Genomic DNA, 22,720 nt, shown 5'->3' on the forward strand with positions numbered 1-22,720 from the left:
CCAGATGAAACACCTCGAAGTTCGTCAAAAATACTCCGCTGCACGTCGTATTTTCAACTCTCTTCTCGGTGTTTCATCTGGTGATGAAACACTGCATCTCATGTTTGATATATTACATCAACACCCAAAGAAGTCTTGGTTCTATATGGAAAATCTGAAGAGTTTTGCTACGTAAAACTTTATACAGTTGTCGTTCTTTATGGACTTGGTTAACAACCGAAGCCAAAATGGACATTAGAAAGGGAAAAGGAATCAGGACGACAATTGTCGTATTTTGACAAGAAACCAGATGAGAAATACCATTTCTGACGACATAACTAATACGACTTCAGGACTGGGAGTTGGCCACAATTTTCAAATAACGTTTTGAGGCGGTTAAAGCTAGCCTGTGTACAGACGTCCCCCCTCCCTCAGGAAAAATCGGGAGAGAAGACGTCGTCTCCTCTCCCAATTTTTCCTGAGGGAGGGGGGACGTCTGTACACAGGCTAGTTAAAGCCTGTTCATAAATCAGTGACAAATTGAGGTGAGTTATGTGCAGCAAGGGCATCCTGCTGTCGAAGTGAAACCGTAAAATTTGTTGGGTTCATTATTTCGTTAGTTTGCGCTGTGTTATACGGGCGTTTTGTTAATAAACTTAATTACCATTTGATTTTTCACCTGAAGACAAAATGACTGTCGGGTAAAGTGAAGAAAACTAATGCTAGAGATGGTATTCATTTGAAAATGAAATGCACGCATCATTTCACTGTAACCTATATGATCATGAGAAAGACTCTTTGTATTAAAACCAATGAACGAAATACATTTAGCCTGTTTTCTTTTCAACAATACTGATTCGCATATCAGCAGGATAACTGCCAATTTCGTTTTTCAAGCATTTGAAGGACGAAAGGAGGAAGCCTCATTTGCCGAGATCAGAATCTATGTACAACGGCGCCAAAGGTTGGACTCCGCAAATCGGCTCACTTCTGTGGTCAACTAAACTAAATCTCTCCAGACAAAAATTCTCCACCACCCCACTCAACTGGACTACATCGTTTAATCAAAATTTTATACTCAACTTTTAGTTTTAACTGCATATCTAACAAATGTTGAGGATAACGCTGGTAAGGCCAAAGCATACACCTTAATCCAAAATGATCTGCAAGATTCAAAAGAACCTTACCCTGAAACTAGGCACCGTCCGAGGATAAACTAAAACGAAAACAAAAAAATGATTTGCCACCATTCTGGAATAAGGCGCAAAGCCAACCATAAAGTAGGATTTGCAAATGCTCAAAAATTAACGTAAGGCTAACACTAAAATTTCACTTAATGATTAACAGTAACATATATTTTTTGGCGTATATCGTACGACGACGACGACGACAACAACATCAACAACGTCAAATATTATTCAGTTTTATGAGAAAAACAACTGCTCTGCGCGTGCATCACGCTTTTTAGTACATTTCGTTGACGTCCACTGCACGACTACAACGTGAAACCTCCCAATGTGACGTTTTATGGAGGAGGTGAACATACTATGACAAATTTTTCCTTCTCTGTTTGAACATGGATAAAGCCCTTAAGAATTCAACTTCAGGAAAAGGCGCCTACATTTGACAAATCGAGCGGTTCCAAACAGACGCGATAAAAAGTTTGAAAGGACGCAAATTTATGTTTTTAAGGAAGTTTTGACTGCCGTTGTCGTCGTCGTTGCGTAAGGTCCCTAATACCTGTTGGACGTGGAAATTACTGTTAAAGTTAACGCCGTTTACATAGCTTGTAAAACCCCAAAGTATTATCGGTAAAACCTTTGTTAGTAGAGTGGAATGGTTATGAAGACCACCAAACCCCTTTGTTAAAAATTTTTGTGGTGGACCTGACGGCGCAAAACGTTCAGTACCATTCCTATCATTTTGATCTTGTTGACAAATAAAGACGTGGCAATAAATTGTTCCGTCACATTAAGGCCATTTATACGAGGAAAAATAAGACGCGTCTTACATAAGACCAACTTTCCGTATAAACGGCACATTTCGTCTAAAATAAGACGCGGCTTAGCTACGACGCGTCTTATTAGATAAGACATGCTCGTATAAATGGTACAGTTCGCGTCTTATTTAAGACGCGTCTTATGTAAGACGCGTCTTATTTCTCCTCGTATAAATGGCCCTAATTTGTGAACGAACAATAAAGGTATGTGCACTGTCAGGAAGCTCCCAACATAAACTGCAGCACTGTTGTTTTTATCTTTGATATTTTACGTCTTTCATTAACCATTCTCCTCTGCTATGGTAAGACTATATTTTGTTCCTTAAATGCTTTTGAACTCTTCAAACTATTGATTTGCCATCACGAAATCTAGTTCTTAATGCTACTTTTTCCTAAACAATGCTTTGCGCGATCACACCAGTAAGGGATCTCTCCCTCCAGTCTTCTAAAATATTCACTTGTACACGCAACCTCGTTCCCAGGGCTTTTCCCTAAAAAAATGGGAGAGGAGAAAAAAGCCCTAGGGACGAGGTTGTTGTACACGAAAGGGCAACCTTCTCGGTTCCCGCGGGATGACAGTTTTATAGTTTCCAACTATACGGGGATCGAGATAATACAACTGCAGTGACCTCTTAAAGCCTGCTCATTGAACCTTTGATTCTTCAAGATCCGGAAAAGAGTAGCCTGCGCCACACACGAAACTAAACACCGGTTAAGTCCGTCTGCAAAACAGCGCCGAAATCCTCATTCTAGGATCCAGCCTGTGTACAGAGATTTGAGTACCCTTCGCAATTCGTAATTGGCCTTCTGAAATTGCCAATCAGGCTGAAAGGAAATTCGAAACGCATTTTCAGTAATTCGTTGAGTTGGGCACCAGAACAAGAATCTCGGCACTGCTTCGCAGACGTCGATAACAGAGGTTAAATAACGTCTGGGACGCAGGGGAGAAAAAAGAGGAAAAGATCATGTCTGAGAGATCTAATCAGATTTGCATGTGGAAAGTGTGAGCAAAAAGGATCGTACTTGTTTTACTAAAACAACAATAGCACCCTCTCCCTAAAATAATGAGTTAATGAATCAGACAGAAGCTGATCAGTTGCTATCCGATTTACAAAAGCAAAGCGTGTTTGTGAAAAACAACCCTTACTATTCCTATTACAGTAAAAATTCGAATAAGCACCCAAAAAGTCTTTATTTTTCGCATTCTCACAAAGGCCCAACTAGACAAGAGGGTTGCTTTTAGGAGGGAGTGATTTCCTTGAAGATGTCCCCTCCTTCCTGGTCGTGTTCGCCTCCCTATCCCCAGATTCACCACAGAATGTTCGATTCATTGCCTTGGTGGAATTCTGTGTATAACACCCACAGAGTATTTACTGTCCTCCTCAGAAGTTGCTGAAGAGCTTTTGCGTTTTAAGCTGACGGGACCTTGAAACACTGGGACGGCTGATCTTGGGAGCTGGATTCCGAGGAACGTGTTTTGCCTTTTCTAACATCTGACATGTAACAAAGTGAAGAACAGAGCATATAGAACATACATGTCTATACAATACAAATCTAAGGAAAAAAATTGTTGTAACACGGGTTTCAAGTACTTGGCGATCATCAGACCCAAAAGTACTGTATGGCCAGATTTCAGTTTTAAATGTCAAATTTCAATTTAAGAGCGGTTAGTAAGGTGCTTCTTCGGATTAGCTGCGTCGAATTTGTTTATGACGTGCTGCGAAAGGCAAAGTCACGTGAAGTTTAAGATACAGAGGGTCGGTTATTTATAAGAAGTCCAACTTAGGCCGCGGTTTAATAAATCATTGGACCTGCAGATCTCTTTCTTAGTGGATTAATTTATGAAAATAAGTGCTTTTGCAGTCAATGCTATATGCTATATTGATATTGATAAATAAAGAAAGATGGTATTGTTATTGTTCACGATAAACTATGTTCAGATAAAAGCGTTGGGCAAACTGAAAATAGCTTAGAAGGCGGTTTTGTTAAACACAGGCTAAACTCCGTTTAAGTAACTGGCCCAGAATCGTTCAAATAGACAAAGATTGCCAATAGACAAAGCGTTTGTCCGTCGCATGATACTATATGTCACCTAACAGAATAACGAAAATCTCTTTGACATTATTGTCAAGGTTAAAAGAAACTAGGGTTTCAGCAGTCGAAAAGGCAGGATATGTAAGAGTTAAAGTTCCTTTGGGGCGGGGGGATTTTTCAGAGAATTCCAGCTTTAAATTGTGTTGAGGAGAAAATTATTGCAAAATAAATGGCAAGTATATTTTTATCACTTACTTTAAGTCGATCCTGGTAAAAGCGTAAAACTTCGTACGTGTGTTTAATGGCCAGCTTCTCGGGAAACACGTCACCGATGAATTTTGACGCAGATTCCACTTTCGGGTTCCACGACTGGAATGCATCGATTGGCCAAAGCGACCGCTCCTGCATGCGCTCCTTCAGACTGTCAGCTGCTTCAGGTTTCATCTCCTCAGAAGAAAGATAACGGTAAATGAAGCGTTTGAGTGCTACTGTGATGGCATTTAGAACAGAACGATGTGACTCTGTTGTTCCAGATGCAGAGATTCCCTTGGTCATTTCCTTAGTTGTCTCTTCAAGTATGGGAACACGATACATGTCGTGAACTCGTTTGGCAGCCGATTCAGCCAACCTGTCTTCGAGAAACTCGTACAAGGCAACTACATGTCTGAGCTGGATGGCGCAGTGGGGCTGAGGAAGCAAATCCTTTGGAAACGGCCTTGGTCCACGCAGCCAGTTGGCTGTGAATTCTGTCAAAGGGTCCTCTGGTTTTCCAACGCGATGTCTTTTTATCAGGCAAAGGACAATTTCCATGTGCTCAAGCAAATCTTGTACGTTCTTCAGACTCTCACACTGACGGGACAGACTACTTCGAAACACTTCTGTGAGTGGTTGCTGCGGAATCAGCTCTTGTAAGTCGTCCAGAATACCTCTACAAGTATGAAAGAGCTCTTGGGCGAAAATGAACTCCTGTAATCCCTCGAGAGTTGAAAGGTAAGACTTTCCCACCAAGAATCTGGCTGCCATCTCTTTTTCAATCTTTGCAAGATCAAAAAAGATCTCCCTGCCATGGCCGTACTCGGTGTTACGTTGAGAATGCCTTAAAACTTCATCTGTCCATTGATATTGGATAATTTCTTTCTCCCGAGCATCCTGCAAGTGGACGACTGGAATAGTGAATTTTCCTTTTTGTCTCTCCAGAAAGACCAGCGCAGAACATTTTCCTGTTGATGCAATACTGAGCATTTTCTCCAAGAAATCATTCTGGATCTCCTGAAGTATTTCCATAGCAGCACAAAGACAGGCACCCTGGCCTCTTTTCTTAATCAAGCAAAATGAAATCGGTGAGCCTTCGCTCAGGTATGGCACATCCTGCTTTAAACGGTCCATGACAAAAGGACGCATCTTCTCCCATGCCATGCTGAACTTCTCGAAGATCTCACTTAATCGCTTTCTCTCCTCAACAGATTTGGATTCTTTTCGAATGATATCTTCTATATTTGTAGTGGCTTCGTCGCGACTCAGGCGTCTACTTAAAAGTGAGTCTACGATACGACTCCAGGAAAGTAGATCGTGGAGGCTTGCGACATTTGGAAGAGAGTCGTTAAAATCAAGGAATAACCCAAGAAGAGGATGGTGGTTCTTAGTATTGTGATCAGCTGACATATAATACGCTTTAAGGGACGAAAACGTTTTAGGCAGCGTGACACGCAGCAATCTAGGAAGGTGCAGGTTTCTCTCTGCCGTGTTTGAAAACTGAGGGTCATCAATTTCCTCTATCCTCCTTTGAACAGCCACTGTAGACTTGCTCATGAAGTCTTGCAAACTTGCCAAAAGTTTTCTTGGGTAAAACTCTCGGAGTAGAGGGCGCACGGTTTCAGCGAACGTGTTTTCCCATGCCAACCTTTCTCCTTCTGTTTGACATAGACTTCCCGAAGTAAGGATGGAAATACTTTTGAGCAAAGCACAGTGCAAAAAACCGATGACGTATTCTTCCTTGGCGTCTAAAAGAGAACATAACACTCTTAGGTCGTTATCAATCTGTTGGAAGCACACTTCGCAAGGATCACTCTCCGTAACTGCATTACCAAGTATTTGGGTCAGACTATTTTCATCAAACAACTCCATCGCGTAGCCTCCGTAAAGTGCTGCATGAACAAACAAATGGAGAACTCGGAATTCTCTTGGATCCATTTGCCGTACGTGAATTGAAAGATCTTGAGGACATGTGAGACAGACAGGAACTTTAGATTGTTGTATAGCTTCAACAGCTGCAGCCTTCTTGCTAGGTACTTTCTCAGCTTTGCAAAGTGAACGGCAGTTGGGACACTTTATTTCATCACCATCATCATCACTTGCGGCAACAAAGAATGTTCTACAGGAGCAAAGGGAAAACGATGTTTCATCGAAGCTGTAATTGCGGTCTACCTCATATGGCTGCTGACAACCCTTTCCAGACGCCAGGACGTATGTATTGCTTGAGGCCAAAGGATTCGTAAGGTACGACATAAATGCCAGCTTTTTCTGTTTAGGACCACCGAAATGAGAGGCTAGAACTATGCAAAGATGTAGGATTAGAGTCGCCCTATGCACATCAGCTGGTGAAGATTCTGAAGAAATACAAAGTTTTTTACTTTTGAAATCCTTCCTTCCCGTAATTCTCAGGAGGAGCTGGACATAGGGATTTTCAAACTTCCCAAACATCCCTATAAAGGAGTCTATTGCTTTGTCCTCACTGTCCTTTAGACGTCGTGTAGAACGAACAAGGTAAAACGACTTAGCAAGGGTGGCAGCCATCTCAATTCTCTTTTCTGCAGAACTTGACATAGCAAGAATGGTGTCTTCAAGGGGCTTGAGGTCGTTCTTTTCGAGAAGATTTGCTAATGCTGCTTGTGCTTGGGAATTCTCTGAATAGTTTCGTAGAGGGTAAAAACTAAGTTTGTCCACCAGGTCTTCATCGAGCCAATCTAAATTCTTCAACGCTGAAAGTTTCGGACTAAGTTGGCAGACTTCACGCACCTCCCACATGTAGAGCTCTTTCTTCAATTCTTTAATAAAGTACAGTTTCAACTCTGCCGTCCTCGAAGAGACAAGATCTGTTTGATTGCAGGAAAGGGCTACATTTATTTCATTTAAAAGGACTGTAAACTCCCCGTCCTCAGTAAGGCACTGGCGTCTTTCCAAAATAAACTTCGCAAATGATGCCAGGAATGACCTCAAATAAGCTGTGGCACAAATAAGATGGAACAATCCGTTTTCAGTGTCTTCGCATGGTTCTGTTAAGGTTTGAAAGGCCTTGCGAAAATTCACGAGAATTTGATCCTGTGAGTGCGATAACGTAGATAGGTCTGCATCAGGGAACGCCACCTCACTAATAAGATCACAGCACACCACGGCGAAAGGGGAGTCCAACTCAACATCATCGGATAGTGTTGACAAAGCAGCACTTGTCTCTTGAAGGCCTGGATGTTCGTTGATGACGTCCAAGCTGTGCAAGAGATCTTCGAAGACACCAGGCCTAAAGTTTTCTTCTGTGAGAAAAATACGGTGCAGCAACGGTCCAGCAAGCCCTAGAAGTGTTTTCTCTCCACTGAAACTGATCTTTTCCAGTATGACACCAAGTACTGGTGTGTCTTGATTTGAATCAATGCAACGTCCATAGAAGAGCATCAGAAAGTCTTCCAGACGTCTCTTTTCAACGCCTCGTTGTTCCAACTCATCAATGACGTTGGAAATACGATAAAAAGTGTCTGGGGAATCGAGATAGCCTTCAGGGGCTCCCGTTTTTCCAAGTGCGCCAAGCATATAAAGGGAATATGGTTCAAGACTCTCTGGTAATACCAAAAGTGTAACAAAATCGTAACAGACACGAAGGTAATGAAATGCAGGAATCTGAACTTGCAGTCTGCTCGCTGTTGACAGAAAGAGACTTGCTGTTCGTTGCCACCCTTCAGGGCCTTTTAAATTCTTCACGATTTCGTCCGTTGGAAGTAACGCGGAACAGAGCGTCTCTAATAATACTTCGCTGAAGTTCATGCTTCCTTCGACACCACTGTCGTCTGTAATCGTGCCTATGCCATCCTCCTCCCATTCGTCATTGTTTGATGCATTCTCCTCTAAGTTCTCCGTGATGGGTGGTTCACTGATTCCCTCTTCGCTTGTTTTATCATTCTTGTCTACATTACTATCATCGACAGGATTTTCTTGTTTTCCACGCCAACTTGGGGCATCATCTTTTGTCATATTGCTGTTATTATCATTCTGTTCATTTCCTTCTACAGCTTGTTTTAATTCCAATTCGGTGTTCCCTTCGTGTTCAACAGTCACGTCATTTTCACCACCCACACTTTCATGTTCACAAACGTCACTTTCACTATCCTCTTTCAATGAATCATTTCGCCCCGTTGTCTGTGTTGCATCTTCGTCTTTAGGCTCCTGAACCCCTTGATTTTCAGTTAAAATGGCATCTTCCTTTCCTTCCTCAATCTGTGAGCCGATATCTTCCACTACCTTCATTTCGTCATCGTTTTGCTCTTTTCGAAGTCTCCCTTCTTTCTCCGTGGTAAATGTTTCACTGCTGACCTCCCCTGCATCGACTTCGTAGCCATCCACCATCGCACACACATCTTCAGTGTGATGTTCATCAAAAGAATGACTTCTTTCAAGTTCTTGAGAATCTTCAGAAGATGCGTTTTTTCCTGCATTGTTATCCTGAAACAGCATTTTCTCAAACAAAGGGGTAAACTCAGAGACTAGCGGCCCGAAGTCTACATTCGCGCTCTTGTAACACGTCACGAACACCTGAAGGGCTGCCACATAGGAAGGTTCGTTCTGCCAGAATAGCGAATGCAACTGAGTAATCAGGAGAGCGGGGTCGCCGTTAATGGGAAACTTTAGGTGATTTGCCATTGCAGACTTTAAGAAGTCAATTCTTTCCTCTCGGGTTAAAAGATCCGAAAAGTGAGCTGATTTCATGTCGAGAAAATCCTCAACATAGCATTCAATGCGACTTCGCAGATAGTCCAGCTCAAATACTTGAGGGACTTTCTCCTTTACAACGGAAGCAAATCGATGTAGTTGAGCCCCTTCTACAGCATCGCTCAACTCATCATTCTCGTTTAGGTTAGTTCTGTCCAAGAGAAGTTGCCTTTGGTCTTCAACAAAAATAGATTGCACGTGTTCTACGTTTTTGTAGAATACGGAGAAATAAGGGAATTTCAGCTTCACAGGCCGCTCAGAGATGAAGTAGGACTCTGCCCCTTGGTGATCAGGGATATCATCGATGTTAAGAATGTTGCTATCCATGATCAGTTGCAGCCAGACTTGAAGTTCGTCCTCGTGAAAAGTGTCCTGTTGTAACAGAAACCAAGGCCAAGCAGACTCCTTCTCCAAGAAGTACACAATCTTTGCAAGTGGTTGACGTGTGAGATGACTTACATGGTGTTGAATAGCTCCCACTAAATGCAATGAGTTAATTAAGGCCTGCCGATCACATGCCACAAAGTACTGCCAACTTGGACGATCTTCTTCATGTGAATCGAAAGCAACTCTTTTTGCCAACCAACGATTCACTAGCTCCTTAAAACATGCCAGGATCTTGGGCGATGACCTCAAAAGACCTTCCAGCTGAAGAATGTCGTCCAATGGAGGCTGAACAGAGGGGGGATATTTGATGCGGAAAAAGCACCAAAGGAATTGTTCTGAGGCCACTTCCTCAAATGAGAGCGCCTTTGACTCTAACAGCTCCATGACACTGACGTCTAAAAACTCCGTTACTGGCAAAACTGTGTCTTCCAATACATCGATCGTCACTTGCTTCCATCCGCTTTGAAAACTGAATTGCCAGCGCTGATTCTCAGCCTTATTGGCCTCACTTTCTCTCTGAACATGGATAACAATACAAACATGCTTGACTTGCCGCTGGTTTTTGTCAGTTGTTCGTTTGATGTATGTCTCCCTATGCTGCTCAATAATGCACTTTGCAAGAAGTACATGCGAAGCATCTAGCTCTGGTTTACATTGTAGTACGAAAAGAGAGTCGCTGGATCCCCAGAATCGTTCCAATTCCTTGGTCAACTGCTTTTCAGACTTAAAAGCACTTAGTTTCTCTGTCTGGCACTGAACTAGCCCATCAAGGCACTGAGATACATTCACGTGAATGTTGCTGTGGGTCATTATCACCAGTCGCATACCCTTTGTGGCATCTTCACCATTACAGTCAAGTTCTAAACATTCCAGCGAGTGTCGCAAGTAATCTCTTAAACCATTGTGCAGGGGCTTCTGGAAATAGTCGTTGTAAAGCTTCTTAACTTCTCCCAAATTCGTCTGAGCCAAGGCAGATTGTAGGCTCCTTACAACACCATCAGGAGATGCTACCATCATGAGATCCCGTTTGCACTCTTCAACAATTTCATGACCCTCCAGTTTTGGGTCTCGGCTGTTTTTAAGAACAAGCGAGGGAAGAGTGTCATCACAAAATCCAATAAACATGTCTTCTTCGTGGAAATGGGACTTAAAATCGGGAATCATTGAGATGCGTCTCACCCATTCCTTCAAAATGTTGATAATCTCCCTTTGCTCTTCATTAAGGACATCTGAAAAACGAAGCAACTGCTTCTCGAATCGATTAAGAAAAGGAGGATCAGTGAAGTCAACTCTTCCTTGATCAATCAACACAACACAGCGAAAGCCATCATGGACTTGACACATTGGATTGCTGAAAGCTCCAAGGGCGACACGGCAGTTCCTCTTCCCGCCAACTACAGTATAGTTTTGATTAAGCATGTCGTAAAGACTGCCGTAGATACTCTCAAGATCCCGCAAGATTAGAACACAGTCCCTTTCCATGCAAAGAATGATGCGGCTTAACATACGGTAATTGTACTCTTCTGAGAGATCCTCCTCAAATCGGCTGCCAAAAATCGTGATTTTCTCTTTAGCAAGATCTTGGAGAGTCTGATCAATGATTCCTATAGCAGAATCTCCGTTTGTGATTATCATCAGATGACGGGCACGTTTGTCGCGTAGATTGTCACAAATGAGGTCGGTTACGGGAAACTGGCAGTTTTGATCCATAACCTGAAGCAACTGGATCCTTTCTTGAAAAATTCTTTGAAAATTATTCACGTCGTTTCGTAGGCCACCAAAATTCCTTTGCAACGCTCGCTGGATTTCCTTGGTTTTCTCCTCAGAAACCAGTGGTGTTGATTCTCCATTCAGGTCTGTACTTAGACACTTTATCAAGCTGTAATAGTCACGCAGCCCATGAAAATTTGGATATCTTTGCTGTAACTGGTACTTCTGATAAGCTTCAGCAAGGCAACGTAACTGCGTGTCATCTGGATAGGCCCCAAGACCAAACAGGCGGCCTGAACGCGTGCAAGACACCCCAAAGTTGCTACTGCCACTGCCTGCTTCTCGCAACGATTTTCCAGTTTCGAACAAATCGTCAATATCAGGTTCAGGCCGAGAAAGATGGATCGCGCGGTTCATTTTTGCAGCGTCCAAAGCCCAGTTTGAAATACCTACAACAGCAACATCAGGAAATATGCTGTCACCAGGTTCCAGAAGGCTGTGTAGTACTTTGAGAGGGTTGTACTTGGAGACCTCGGCCAGACCTATTTCGTCAAGAAGAACAACTGGAAGGACGTCGTCAGATTTGTTGTGTTTCTTGTACCTTTTCGCTTTGTCAAAGACCTTGAGTATTCCATCTGATGTTGATGATTCTGATCCTTGGTGGGAAACAACGTAAAGTTGTGGCAGTGTCTTGAGAAAAGAGTCTTTCGCATCCTTCCCTCGTAAGCTGCTCCGGATCACCTGCATCGACAAAGATTTGCTACAGCCAGGCTTGCCAACGACAAATACCGGAATGCGGTTGAGTATACAAACAAGCATTACAAAAACATTCTCGCGAAGTGCAGAATTTTTGGCAGTTCCCTCTGGTAATTCCATTCGTTCCAGGTAGTCGTCTTGTTCTGCTCTCACAATGGCTTCTAAAATACGCTGGTCAAATGTAGAGAGGTGATGTTCTTTGAAACAATCAACAAGACGCCTGCGATATTCCTTTCTAGACTGTTTAGTAGGAAGCCGCGACTGGTAACAGTGAGCCAGGGCCAACACAACAGACCTCTCACGAAGAGGAATTCCCCGGGCAAGATTCTGGTATTGTCGACCATCTTTAAATCGTGATAACGACAAATTATTTCGTTTTCGGAGGATTTCCCTAAACCATCTAACAAGAACAATACATCTGTGGACATCTCGCAAACTGACACAATAAGGGCTTTCTTCAAATCCCCGAATATACTGCTGGGATGTGCATAGAAGATCAACGAGTAAGCTGTCAACATTTCCAGTCAATCCCTCAACCATTCGACTAATGTAGGCACTTTCATCAGTCTTACTCAGTGATCCATAATCCCAAACGAAGTCGATCATTGTTTCAGGTAATGGGTGGACACGGTAAACAAGCTTGGAGTATTCATCTGTATTCGTCTTCCCACACAATCCGGCGGTTGTAATTTGTCCAGTAGGACGGAGACGGTATGGATTGCAGGCAGCAATAAACACTACGTTTGACAAAAGCGGTTTCCCTTTGATACTACGGTGACACATCATCTCATTAATTGTACCAAGATAGTCACAAGTGTTGATCTCATCAAGAAATACCCACACTTGCTTTGCACTTTCCGCTTCGTTTTGCATTTTATGCACAAAACAGACAAGCTGCTCCTCACTTATCCCTGCATGGAAATTGAACACGTGGAATGGAACTCCACATGTTTTAGCAAGGTACCTAACAAGACTAGTCTTCCCACAGCCAGTTTCTCCCATGATAATGACTGGAATTCCTGCTCTAATGCGCTGAATGATTAACACCATTTTAAGAATGTTATCAGGCGTAAGAGCATACTCCATTTTCTGCAAACTGTCATCTTTTTCTCTTGGAGTTGTTCGAACAATTAGATCTAATCTGTTCTGAAGCTGTTTTTGATTCATCTTTGTGAAATCATCTATTTTTTTACCCTTCACTGCTTGCGTTTTGAATAGCTCATGGACATTCGTAGGTACTAATGAAAAATCCCGATACAAGGCAGAGATAGTTAGAGCTTCGAGACTGTGAAAGACTATCACAAGGTGATTGTTGTCAGCCCATTGTATCATTCCTTGCACGCGTTTAACCATTTCCACTGCAACATTCTTTGAATGTAACTGAATCTTCTGGAGCACTTCCGTTGCTTTTTCTTTCGAGATTGCTTCAGCCTGAACAGTTTTGCATGTCACAACAGAGCGGGATGCAAACTCCCTTGAGACCTCCAAAAGGGCTTTGAATAAGCAGTTTCGGACATCATGTGAGGGACCAAGCACAGCACTTAAATTGCGGGGTTTAAAATAGGGGCTTGCCGAAAACTGCATAAGCTGAATCGCAAACACCTTGACAAAACTCTCAACTATGTTATAAGACAAGTCGCCACTTGATGAGAAATACTTGGATAGGAGCTTTTTGCAGCGATCTGGAGACAAGGGCTTCATATCGCCAGGCCTTAGGTCCTTGCTTTCCAGTTTCCCAGATTCAAAAGCATCGAGGTATTGACAAACCACTTGAATGCCGCTTAATGGTTCTTGGCTCACAATAAGGTCTTTGTATCCATCCCACTTGACACGAAGAGGGAAAAAGCACTTCGTAACAGGAAGGGAATCTTGCAACCAGTGCCTTAGTGTATTTGCAATTTCGATGTAAACATGCCTCGTTGGAAGGTGAAAAATATCTGTTCCACATGAAACCATGCCAACTACAACAAGCTCAAACATCAGTGTGTCTAGAGCTAAAGGGTCGTCAACTTCACCGACATCAAAATGAATGCACTCGTACGGGGCACACTGCAATCCAGTCAACCTCTTTACTAGGTTTTTTCGTGACAACGGACCACTGATTGGAATTGTCACCACTTTCTTTCCTTGTAGGGCAGCACGTTCATGAATGAGTTCAGTTTTTCCTACACCAGGAAGGTCTGATGTAACCATGAAAACGTCAGGGAAGTCTTTTTGGAATGCGTTGCGAAGTTGAACGTCAGTCATTCCGGTATCGTTGTGTGCTGACGAAGAAAACCGATCAGCAATGTGATGATGATTTCCTCCACAGCAAACTATGCTAAGTAAATATGGACCTTCCGTTCTTTGCTGGTAGTCTCTAATGGCGTCGACAAGGTCGAACTGCATGTCGTTTGACAGGTTTTCTACGTTAGCTAAGCAGTGTAACTCGACTGTGGAGCCATGCCCAAAAGCTTCAAATGCGCGTTTCAAAAGTCTTTCAACTTCTTCCCAGCTGGTCTCGGAATGGCAGAAAAGAACTTGGCTTGGTTGGGGATACGACCCCGTTGTACGTTGGAATAAGGACAAAACAACATGAGCAGTTTGCTTACTCTTTTCTTCAAGAACCGCTACGAACAACTCTCCTGGTTTGACAGCTCTTTGCTGACTATGCTGGGGTGCTTTTTTTGGCTTTGCAGCTCGACGATGGGCGAATATGGCATCCAGAACTTCTCCAATGGCGCGTAGATCACTTTCGTGCCCACTTGTCTTTTTGGGTGCTTTGTACAGGTGGTGAAACCCATGAAGGTCCGTATGGCGAATACTTGGATCCACAAAGCGCAGCAGACTATGCACTGTCTCCCTTAAAGAGAGATCTGCCTTCGCCAAAGGTCTAGACAAGAATTTCTTCAAAATCCAAAGCTGGTCAGGATGAAAAAAGTTCAAAAAATAATGCTCTTTTTGCAAAACACGCAAGACATCTCTCCAGCCCTTCAACTCTCCTTTCAAGGAATTTGCAAGAGACTCAGTCTCTTCAAAGGAATTTAGTTTGCGCCAAAAATTTTCATTGAAGTCTGGATGGCCTGATTCTCGCAACAGGTTTACCATATTTAGGATGTCAGTAATCATTTCGACTTGCTGAGTAAATACGGACAAGATTGCGTTCACGGGAGTACTTGTAGCATCACAGTCTTCGGATTGTTGCTGCTCTTCTTGCTTTTTGTCAGTGTTCACAATAAGAAGAGCTCGACTTCGAAGGTCATGAAGCTCTGCCATATTGTAGCTTGTTTCTTTAGAGTCACCTTTCTGGCGGCGATAGCTAAGTTGAACGTCACATGATCCATTTGAGCTGGCCTTGATAACGTAACATCCTTTCTGAACTGCGTTACTGATAATTTCCTTTGTCATCTCTCCACGATTTGCAACATTCATATACAGTCCTCGCAAACTATGGACATTACAGCCGCATTCTCTGATCTTAACTGCCATGTCGTGTTTCTTTTCAAGCTTACTGTAGCATTTGGCAAGGCTATCCAGAAGCATCAACGGATCTTTAGGTTTGTCTTTAAAAAAGGATCGTACAAATCCATGGACGTCAATCAAATCAGAAACAATAGCTTCAGAAACAAACTGATCAGAATGTTCCTCAACAGCATCAATTAGTATCCTGATGTCTTCACTAGCTGTTTCTTTCATAAACGACATCAGCTCGCTAGATTCTTGAAGGGTTTTTATGATGATCGTCAAATTATCATCAAGCGTGCGATCAACAGTGGCTACTGTCTTGTTGTCAACAGCTTCACAAAGCCGTGAAAGTTTAATTTCTGTGGTACGAGTGGAGGAGATGAAATCTTTTAGAACTTGGGTCACTGAATCGCCATTTTCTGATCTATAACCAAGAGCTGCAGATACCGACATCAGCTGCTCAACTTTAACACTGACACGGGGAAAATGAAGGTAGTTCAGCAGCATCCTCTCCTTTCGAGGAGAAACAGAAATGGGAAAACAAGGATTTATCACTGTTAGTTCTCTTTGTAGAGCCTCTTTATCAGCGATGCCATTACAGAGCATGTTAACGTCCCCAACACTCAGATCTTCATAGGTACCGAACAGATTAGTGCACGCTTCTTTGAACTTAGGTAATCCTTTGCCTCCAATAAGACGCAATATTTCAGCTGCAGCACGTTGGGGGAATTCTTGCAAGGCTTCTTCAACACTGGTGACATCCTCGCTAAGCGTTTGACTTCTTGCAAACTCCTCTCTCAAACACATACGTGTAATGTTGGCAAATATGATGGATCCTTGGAGGCGAATGATTGATTTTTCAGAGTCAATCAAACACCGCAGTGATCCCCAGAAGGCGTCATCGACAGCACTTTTAAGAGTGGCAGATGCCTTCACTTCCTTTCGCTTGTTGACTTCACTGACCAGTGATTTTGCGTCAGATATCACGACAAAATCTTTGGTTACTGCCTGGAGGAAGTTGATTGTCTTCTCTAGATTAGAGAATCGTTCCCAGAAGGTTTTTGCAGTTTCCCTACTTTTAGAGAAGTCCATCATCAACTCTTCTTGCAACTTTCCTGTGACGTCCGACTCTGGCGAAAAGGCCAAACCACAGTAATTTGCAAGCAGACAAAGATCCTCATCCCTAAGACCCAGGAAAAAGGCTACAGGCAACGCGGACCTTCCAAGGGGATCTGTTAATTGCTGCAACGCGATTGTTGCCGCTAAAACCTTTGGATGCTTCGTAAGTGTGCAAAGGGGATGAAGTGCGCTTAATACAGGTATCCAAACTTCACTGTCCGAAATCATAGCTTTGAAGACCTGCTCGTGTCCTTGCTGAGCTGGTAGCGAAATGTCATCTAACATAACCAAAAGGACCTCTTCTTCTGCCCTAACATATATAAATAAAAGACTAAATTTTAAAAAAAATTAACTTGCAGTCTCTGATCACCATTCCAACCGATTTGAATTAATGGTTTAAAGACAACTAAAATTTTTAAGGTTTCGTTTTACGGTGTTATATTCATAATGCAACTCGTGTTAAAACTATTGATCTGATCTCTGACGATTTGTTTAGACTTAAAACCGAAAGGAAGGTATTCTTAGCAAAACGCATTGAAGATCTAATTTAAAATGTCTGGAGACAGAGCTCTTTAAAAAAAAGAACTCTAAATAGAAATTACAAAGAACAAAGAAAAATTCATAGTCCTAAAAGATCGACCCATGCTTAGGCTTGTTGCAAAGAAGTAGCGCGAAGATTATGGGGAGTGGCGCGAGGAGTATTCTGCATACGCAGATGTATTTCTGGTCATCGCTTCACTCCAACCGACAAGTAAACGAGAGAACCGACGAGTGGAAATACGTCTGCGTTCGTAGGCTGCGTAGGCTGCGCAGAGAGCAGCAAGGGCTGATATTATTTTTCCCCTGCGGTACTCTACGATATAAGCTCTCTAGGTCTGTGCTAAGTGCCAACCCAAAGGGTGTTTTTGATGGGTTTTTGTCTGAATGGGTGTATATTTTACCCACTATGGTCTAGAATTGGTTACGGTTTTCAAGGGAACCACGAGAGCCTATGAGCATCATTGCGAACCAATGCTCGATGTCAAATAACACAAAACAATAGTAATGATAATAATAATAATAATAATAATAATAATAATAATAATAATAATAATAATAATAATAATAATAATAATAATAATAAGGAAAAAACAAAGTAACAGGTTGGCAAACCGAGTAAACTTTCAATAGCAATGTCTGAGTACGTAGGGATCACATGACGTCACGGCGGCCATTTTGGTGTTCCAAAACAATGAAGTGGCGGCCATGTTGGTGTTCCAAACAAATCCTGTGGGAGTTGGACTCTTATTATGTTAACAATTTCTTTTGTCCTTATAAATTTGCATAGATGCTAAACACGTGAGTGAAAACGCTCTATAACCAAAACAAATCACGTGCATTCTTAAAAAAGGTCCGCTAGGAGGGTAGTTTGACGGTTTCTGTGTCTAGGTATAGGTAATCGTAACAGATATGTTACCCACCTCTTAAGATTTGTCTTTAACAAATTCTTCTTTCTTTGGCTATGAACATCAAAGCCAAGCATCTGAATCATCTTCCTATACCTCAATTTACGGTCTCCTGTGCCATTGTGCAGTTGCATGGCACTCCGTAAAATCGAAGTGAGGCGTTGCCATATCGCCGGAGAAAGGCTCTGACCATCTTGCAACGCACTCATGATAGAATGAAAATCAGTCTTGATGACCACCAAACTTTCAACCTCCTTGCATATAGCTTCAGACAGTGCTTTGTTATGTTTTACTGCATCTGTTGAACAGAGCAACTCACAAGCTTTCACAACACCAAGTATCTTGTCTTTGGGGTTTGTACCATCTCCAAAAGCAGTTTTAAGCCAGTGAATGCAAACTCTTTTTTTGTCTAGTTCGGGGATGGTTGTTTCCCAGTAAGAACGAAAGGCCGTTGATTCCAGAAGATCAGGGAGAATGTACACCACTTCTTTACACTTGTGCGTCATGACGCCTAGAACGAGGCGATAAAACTGATCCGATGAGTGGAATCGTACGTCAGTGGCAATGGCCATCAAATTGGCAAGCCTATCCTTTGACCATGCAGCCGTTTCTGAAAGGATCTGATCAGTGAGTGCCTTGCAAAAATGACTGGATAGTTTTTCTTTCAAGTTTCCTGGTACCAGGGACCAAAATACGGGGTCAAGAAGATCCGGTTTGATCCGACTGCGTGAAATGAACTTGTTGTAAACATTTGAAACCTCCTTCGTAAGGCTCTCTAACACGTCCGAGAAACTGCCAGGTATAAGGTTGTAGAGATTCCAAAGGCAATGGACAGTTGGAGAACAGCCTATGGTAAACGACAAATATCTCGCACAACTGGTACGGCTTGATAAAATCGCCAGGGAATCTAGCAGAAGAGGCACATCTTGGTTGAACTGGCGTTCCGTATACGGCTGTGATGAGAGTTTATTCACTATCAGCATCACATAGTTAACATCCAATAGGCTACAGAAATATTTCATGAACATCAAGCAACCTGTCGAAGAGCCAGTTTTGAAAAGATCTTCTGCTACAACTTTGATAAACTTTAAACTGCTTTGAGGCAAACTCGAATGAGGACAGCGACCAAAGGAGGACAAAATCAGATCGCAACATTTTTCTCCAAGGAACCAGCACGTGTGCCCAGCTTTCCAGTTACGCCCACGTTCTACTAACTGGCCAAGAAGTGAACATAGAAAGACGGCCTGATAAGGAGTGGGGAAGGTACCTGCAACATTCTGTACCCACTTCAAAAAGTGTTGTTTAACGTCATCAACGACATACCCTGGGTGACCAAATCCCAAGTGTTCACATTCAATAAGCAATTCGTTCACATTATCACCATTGTCGAGTTCACGGTACAACATTTTGATAAAGAATACTTGCCCAACGACAACGGTTCGCATCCACGAAGGATCACTGGGGTGATGAAAAATGTCATATTGATGCGTCCCTCTTTCAAGCTTGCGTGTATGTAACTCTTGCACTGGTTTGTCGTCTTTTCTTCCGACGAGGAAATTAGCTACAGCTACAGCTACAGTTTTCATTAGCCCCTTATTGTATTTAACCGCATAACGATAACGAAAGGAATCATTCTCCGAAGCGTGGATGAAAAACGGATCAGACCTCCAATGTTTTCTGTCCTCAGAATATGGCTCAAGGGGAATCGTGAGCTTACCATTCAGCATCCGCTTCTCTGCGACGATCTTCACTGAACCGACGTCCTCATTCACGTAGAGATGGAAAACGTACCTGAGATACTAAGAAGAACATGCACTGTTGTTACCACAGACATATCCACATTTTTGGACAACCGATTATGAGAAATATGGCATTTCGGAGTTAATTTTCATTCATTTATTAAAACTATTTTATCATGCTCCTAACAACTAGCGCTCTTTGCTCTGTTGGTTTGTAACCGTCTGCACAAGAAGAACAAAAAAACTGTCCACTTTGTTTTAATCTAGGAATTGCACGAAAGTGTTTTTTGTATTTTAATAAATTTTTATTTTGTTTTACGATAAATTCATGTATTACAATGTTTTACACACTGACACTTATGAACACGAACAAATACAACAAAAAAGAAGACAAAACTAAACATATATACATCTCACACACACACAATTACATATTGATAAAACGCACCCCAGTATATTATTTTCTATTTCCATGAAAAATTAATAAATGCAGTAAGCGGTGAAAGAAACGTTACCCAAAAGTACGTAAAAAGTTTATTAAAGGAGCTGTGTCAGTAGTGGTGTCTGAGCAGAATGAGCAGGATTTTTGGGCAGCAAAAGGGCAGCAAAATTTAATAAATAGCTCATGAATAAAATGCGAGGGAAACTTGTTCAATTTATGCTAACTATGTTTAGGAAAGTACTACTAATGACGTCACGACACCATAAGGTCCATCAGACAGTTTAGTAAGCCCGTTGTTCTTTGAACATAAAAGCCCACCACTTTTCGTCAAACCTTTTCGTAGCTTAATTTTGGAGGAAAAAATCGAACTAAAAGATTTAATAGAGGTTGTATAATTTTTTTGTTACGACGGCTTTCATCAACAATTCCGATATTAAAGCGGAGCGCGGTTAGTCAGTTAATTATGCGAGTTAAGGAGCCGTCATTTGCATACAAATTGGCTCTACAGCCTTGACTTATTATTATAAAAACACAAAACAATTAATAACTTGACAAGGATCAATTAAAACACGCGACTAATAAACGCTCCCAAAAAAACAGACACGAGATACAATTTTAAAAACTTTATTGAAAACCAACAACATAAAGAGTAAAATACAGAGATTTGAAAGGGATGGAAATTAATCATCTTCTTCGTTTTCCTCTTTAGAGGGGGAATAAAAAATGGTTTCCAACGTCTCCGCGTTTTTGTGTGTTATTACTCCACAGTCGTGGCACCGAAGAAAGCCCTCTTTCATGTTATTTCTCTCCTCGGGGATCTGGTGATCACATATAGGACAAATCTTGTATGAATTGTGCCAAGAGCATTTAGTCATTTCATGATCAATGTCCCATACACATTAGAATTCTCACAATGTTCACAGGGATTTTCAGAGTGAAAGGTGGTGGACGTTTCATGGCTATTACCTTCTGTTTCCTCACTGTCGTTTTCAGTGTCGTTGTCGCTCTCTTGGGTGTCTTCAGCTTCACTGCCATTCGCAGAAGCTATCTCCTCTTGCTCTCTAGCTGACAAACTTTCTACATTGCTCTCGTTCTCGGAAGTATTTTCTCCATTTCGGTAGCCGTTTTCTTTTTCTATCAAATCACTTAGGACCCTTTTGATCTTGATTACGCCCTTATCGACTCCTAACTCCGCAAGACCATCTAAACAGGTGTTCAGCCCACGAGGCTTGGTAACGTCATCGTTATGTGGTAATAGTACATACTCAACTAGCTCTGCGGTGTTTGTCATGGAAATCATGCGTTCATTTCGAGGTAACTGTCCGCGGGCAGTCCAGAATAGAACATCTCTAGAAGTGGCCATGCAATGCAACAAATCAGAAGCACGCTCTTTAAAACACCGCATTGGAAAGGTTACTCAAAACATCTTTAATCCTTGGTTCTTCATCCTCCCTTTCAACACCGCAATGCTGGTCTCACCCCATTTCAAACAGTTCCAACGCCTTCAAAAAAATGTCAGCGGTTTCGCTTCGAGCATTCTTTCACCTCCATGACTGGGTTTGATCTCTATTACAGCAAGCTTATGGGGCAATTTACCTTTCCGCGGCGAGAATCATTTGGTGTTATTCACAATGGCAGTCTGCCTATACAAAAATGCTAGCCGCCATGCCACACAGTGCCACATTCGTCAAGACAATTCCTACGGGTTTGGAGCAGGATTCCTATTTTGATGTGAACAAACGGAATTTGATCGTGTTTGATGATAATTAAGATGATTGACGCCAGTAAAGACAAGCGAATTGTGAACCTCTTTAATCGTGGTTCTCATCATCGCAGTCTAAGCGTGATTTATATCGTGCAGAATCTATTCCATCAGGGGAAAGGTAGTCGCAGCATTAGCCTAAACAGTTATTATTTAGTGTTATTCAAGAACCCACGAGACAAATTGTAAATCTTGACTCTGGCCAAGCAAGTGTATCCCGGGCAAACTGATTTCTTTTCAAATCAGTAGGAAGAGGTTGTAAAAAGACCTTTTGGTTATCTGCTGATTGAATGATCTGAAAACTACTACCGTACTGTCGACTGCGAACAAAGTCCTGCCCAGTGAAGAAGGCTTCAACCAAGCAGGATTTCAAGAAAATATTCCCCAAGAGCTTCTAAAATATCTAACGCAGCAAAATCTTTCGCCTGTCCCGCTTTTTCCAGCTATGCAAGGATAGAGAAACAAAGATACAGGGCACCATGGACGACGTGCTTTCTCGAAACGATCTTCGGGACGATGAAAAAGCTAAGCGATACTTTCAGTTGCAAAACAGATACCTTGCTTTTAAGGAACAATTAAATACAAGAACACGACCGGAAGAAATAATCAGCGCTGTTCCAGACTTAACATCAAGCACGCAAGATTCTTCGACAGCAACGGCAGCATTTTCTACTCTCCTTAACCCCTTCTACGTAACACCTGATTTAAAACAGGCGGCTATCTTACAAAAACCTGAAAAAGTAAGCTCAACTCCACCAGCACCATTAAATCCTTCTTTCCTGACTCCTCCTCCTACAGTTGAAACCCCATCACAAGGCCCGAAGCGCAAAAGGCGTCGGATTAAATTTGTAAAATATTTGTACGATCATCATGAATGCTCATGGCAATCAGAGGAAACGAACTCGGCATAAGAAATTTCGAGTTAGACCT

At 42.2% G+C, this 22,720-nt stretch overlaps 1 protein-coding gene across 1 annotated transcript; it reads right to left on the reverse strand.

Moving 5' to 3' along the window:
- Nucleotides 1-1,020: 1,020 nt before the first annotated feature.
- LOC140928537 (uncharacterized) lies at nt 1,021-19,642 on the reverse strand. The gene is made up of 3 exons (XM_073378288.1): nt 17,863-19,642; nt 4,268-16,712; nt 1,021-3,471 (listed from the first exon to the last, which is right to left on the reverse strand). Exons 1-3 carry the CDS (start codon nt 19,572-19,574, stop codon nt 3,361-3,363), a joined length of 14,268 nt encoding a protein of 4,755 aa, XP_073234389.1. The 5' UTR covers nt 19,575-19,642; the 3' UTR covers nt 1,021-3,360.
- Nucleotides 19,643-22,720: the final 3,078 nt, after the last annotated feature.

The sequence above is a fragment of the Porites lutea genome, chromosome 2, assembly GCF_958299795.1.
Source record: "Porites lutea chromosome 2, jaPorLute2.1, whole genome shotgun sequence".
Lineage (NCBI taxonomy): Eukaryota > Metazoa > Cnidaria > Anthozoa > Scleractinia > Poritidae > Porites > Porites lutea.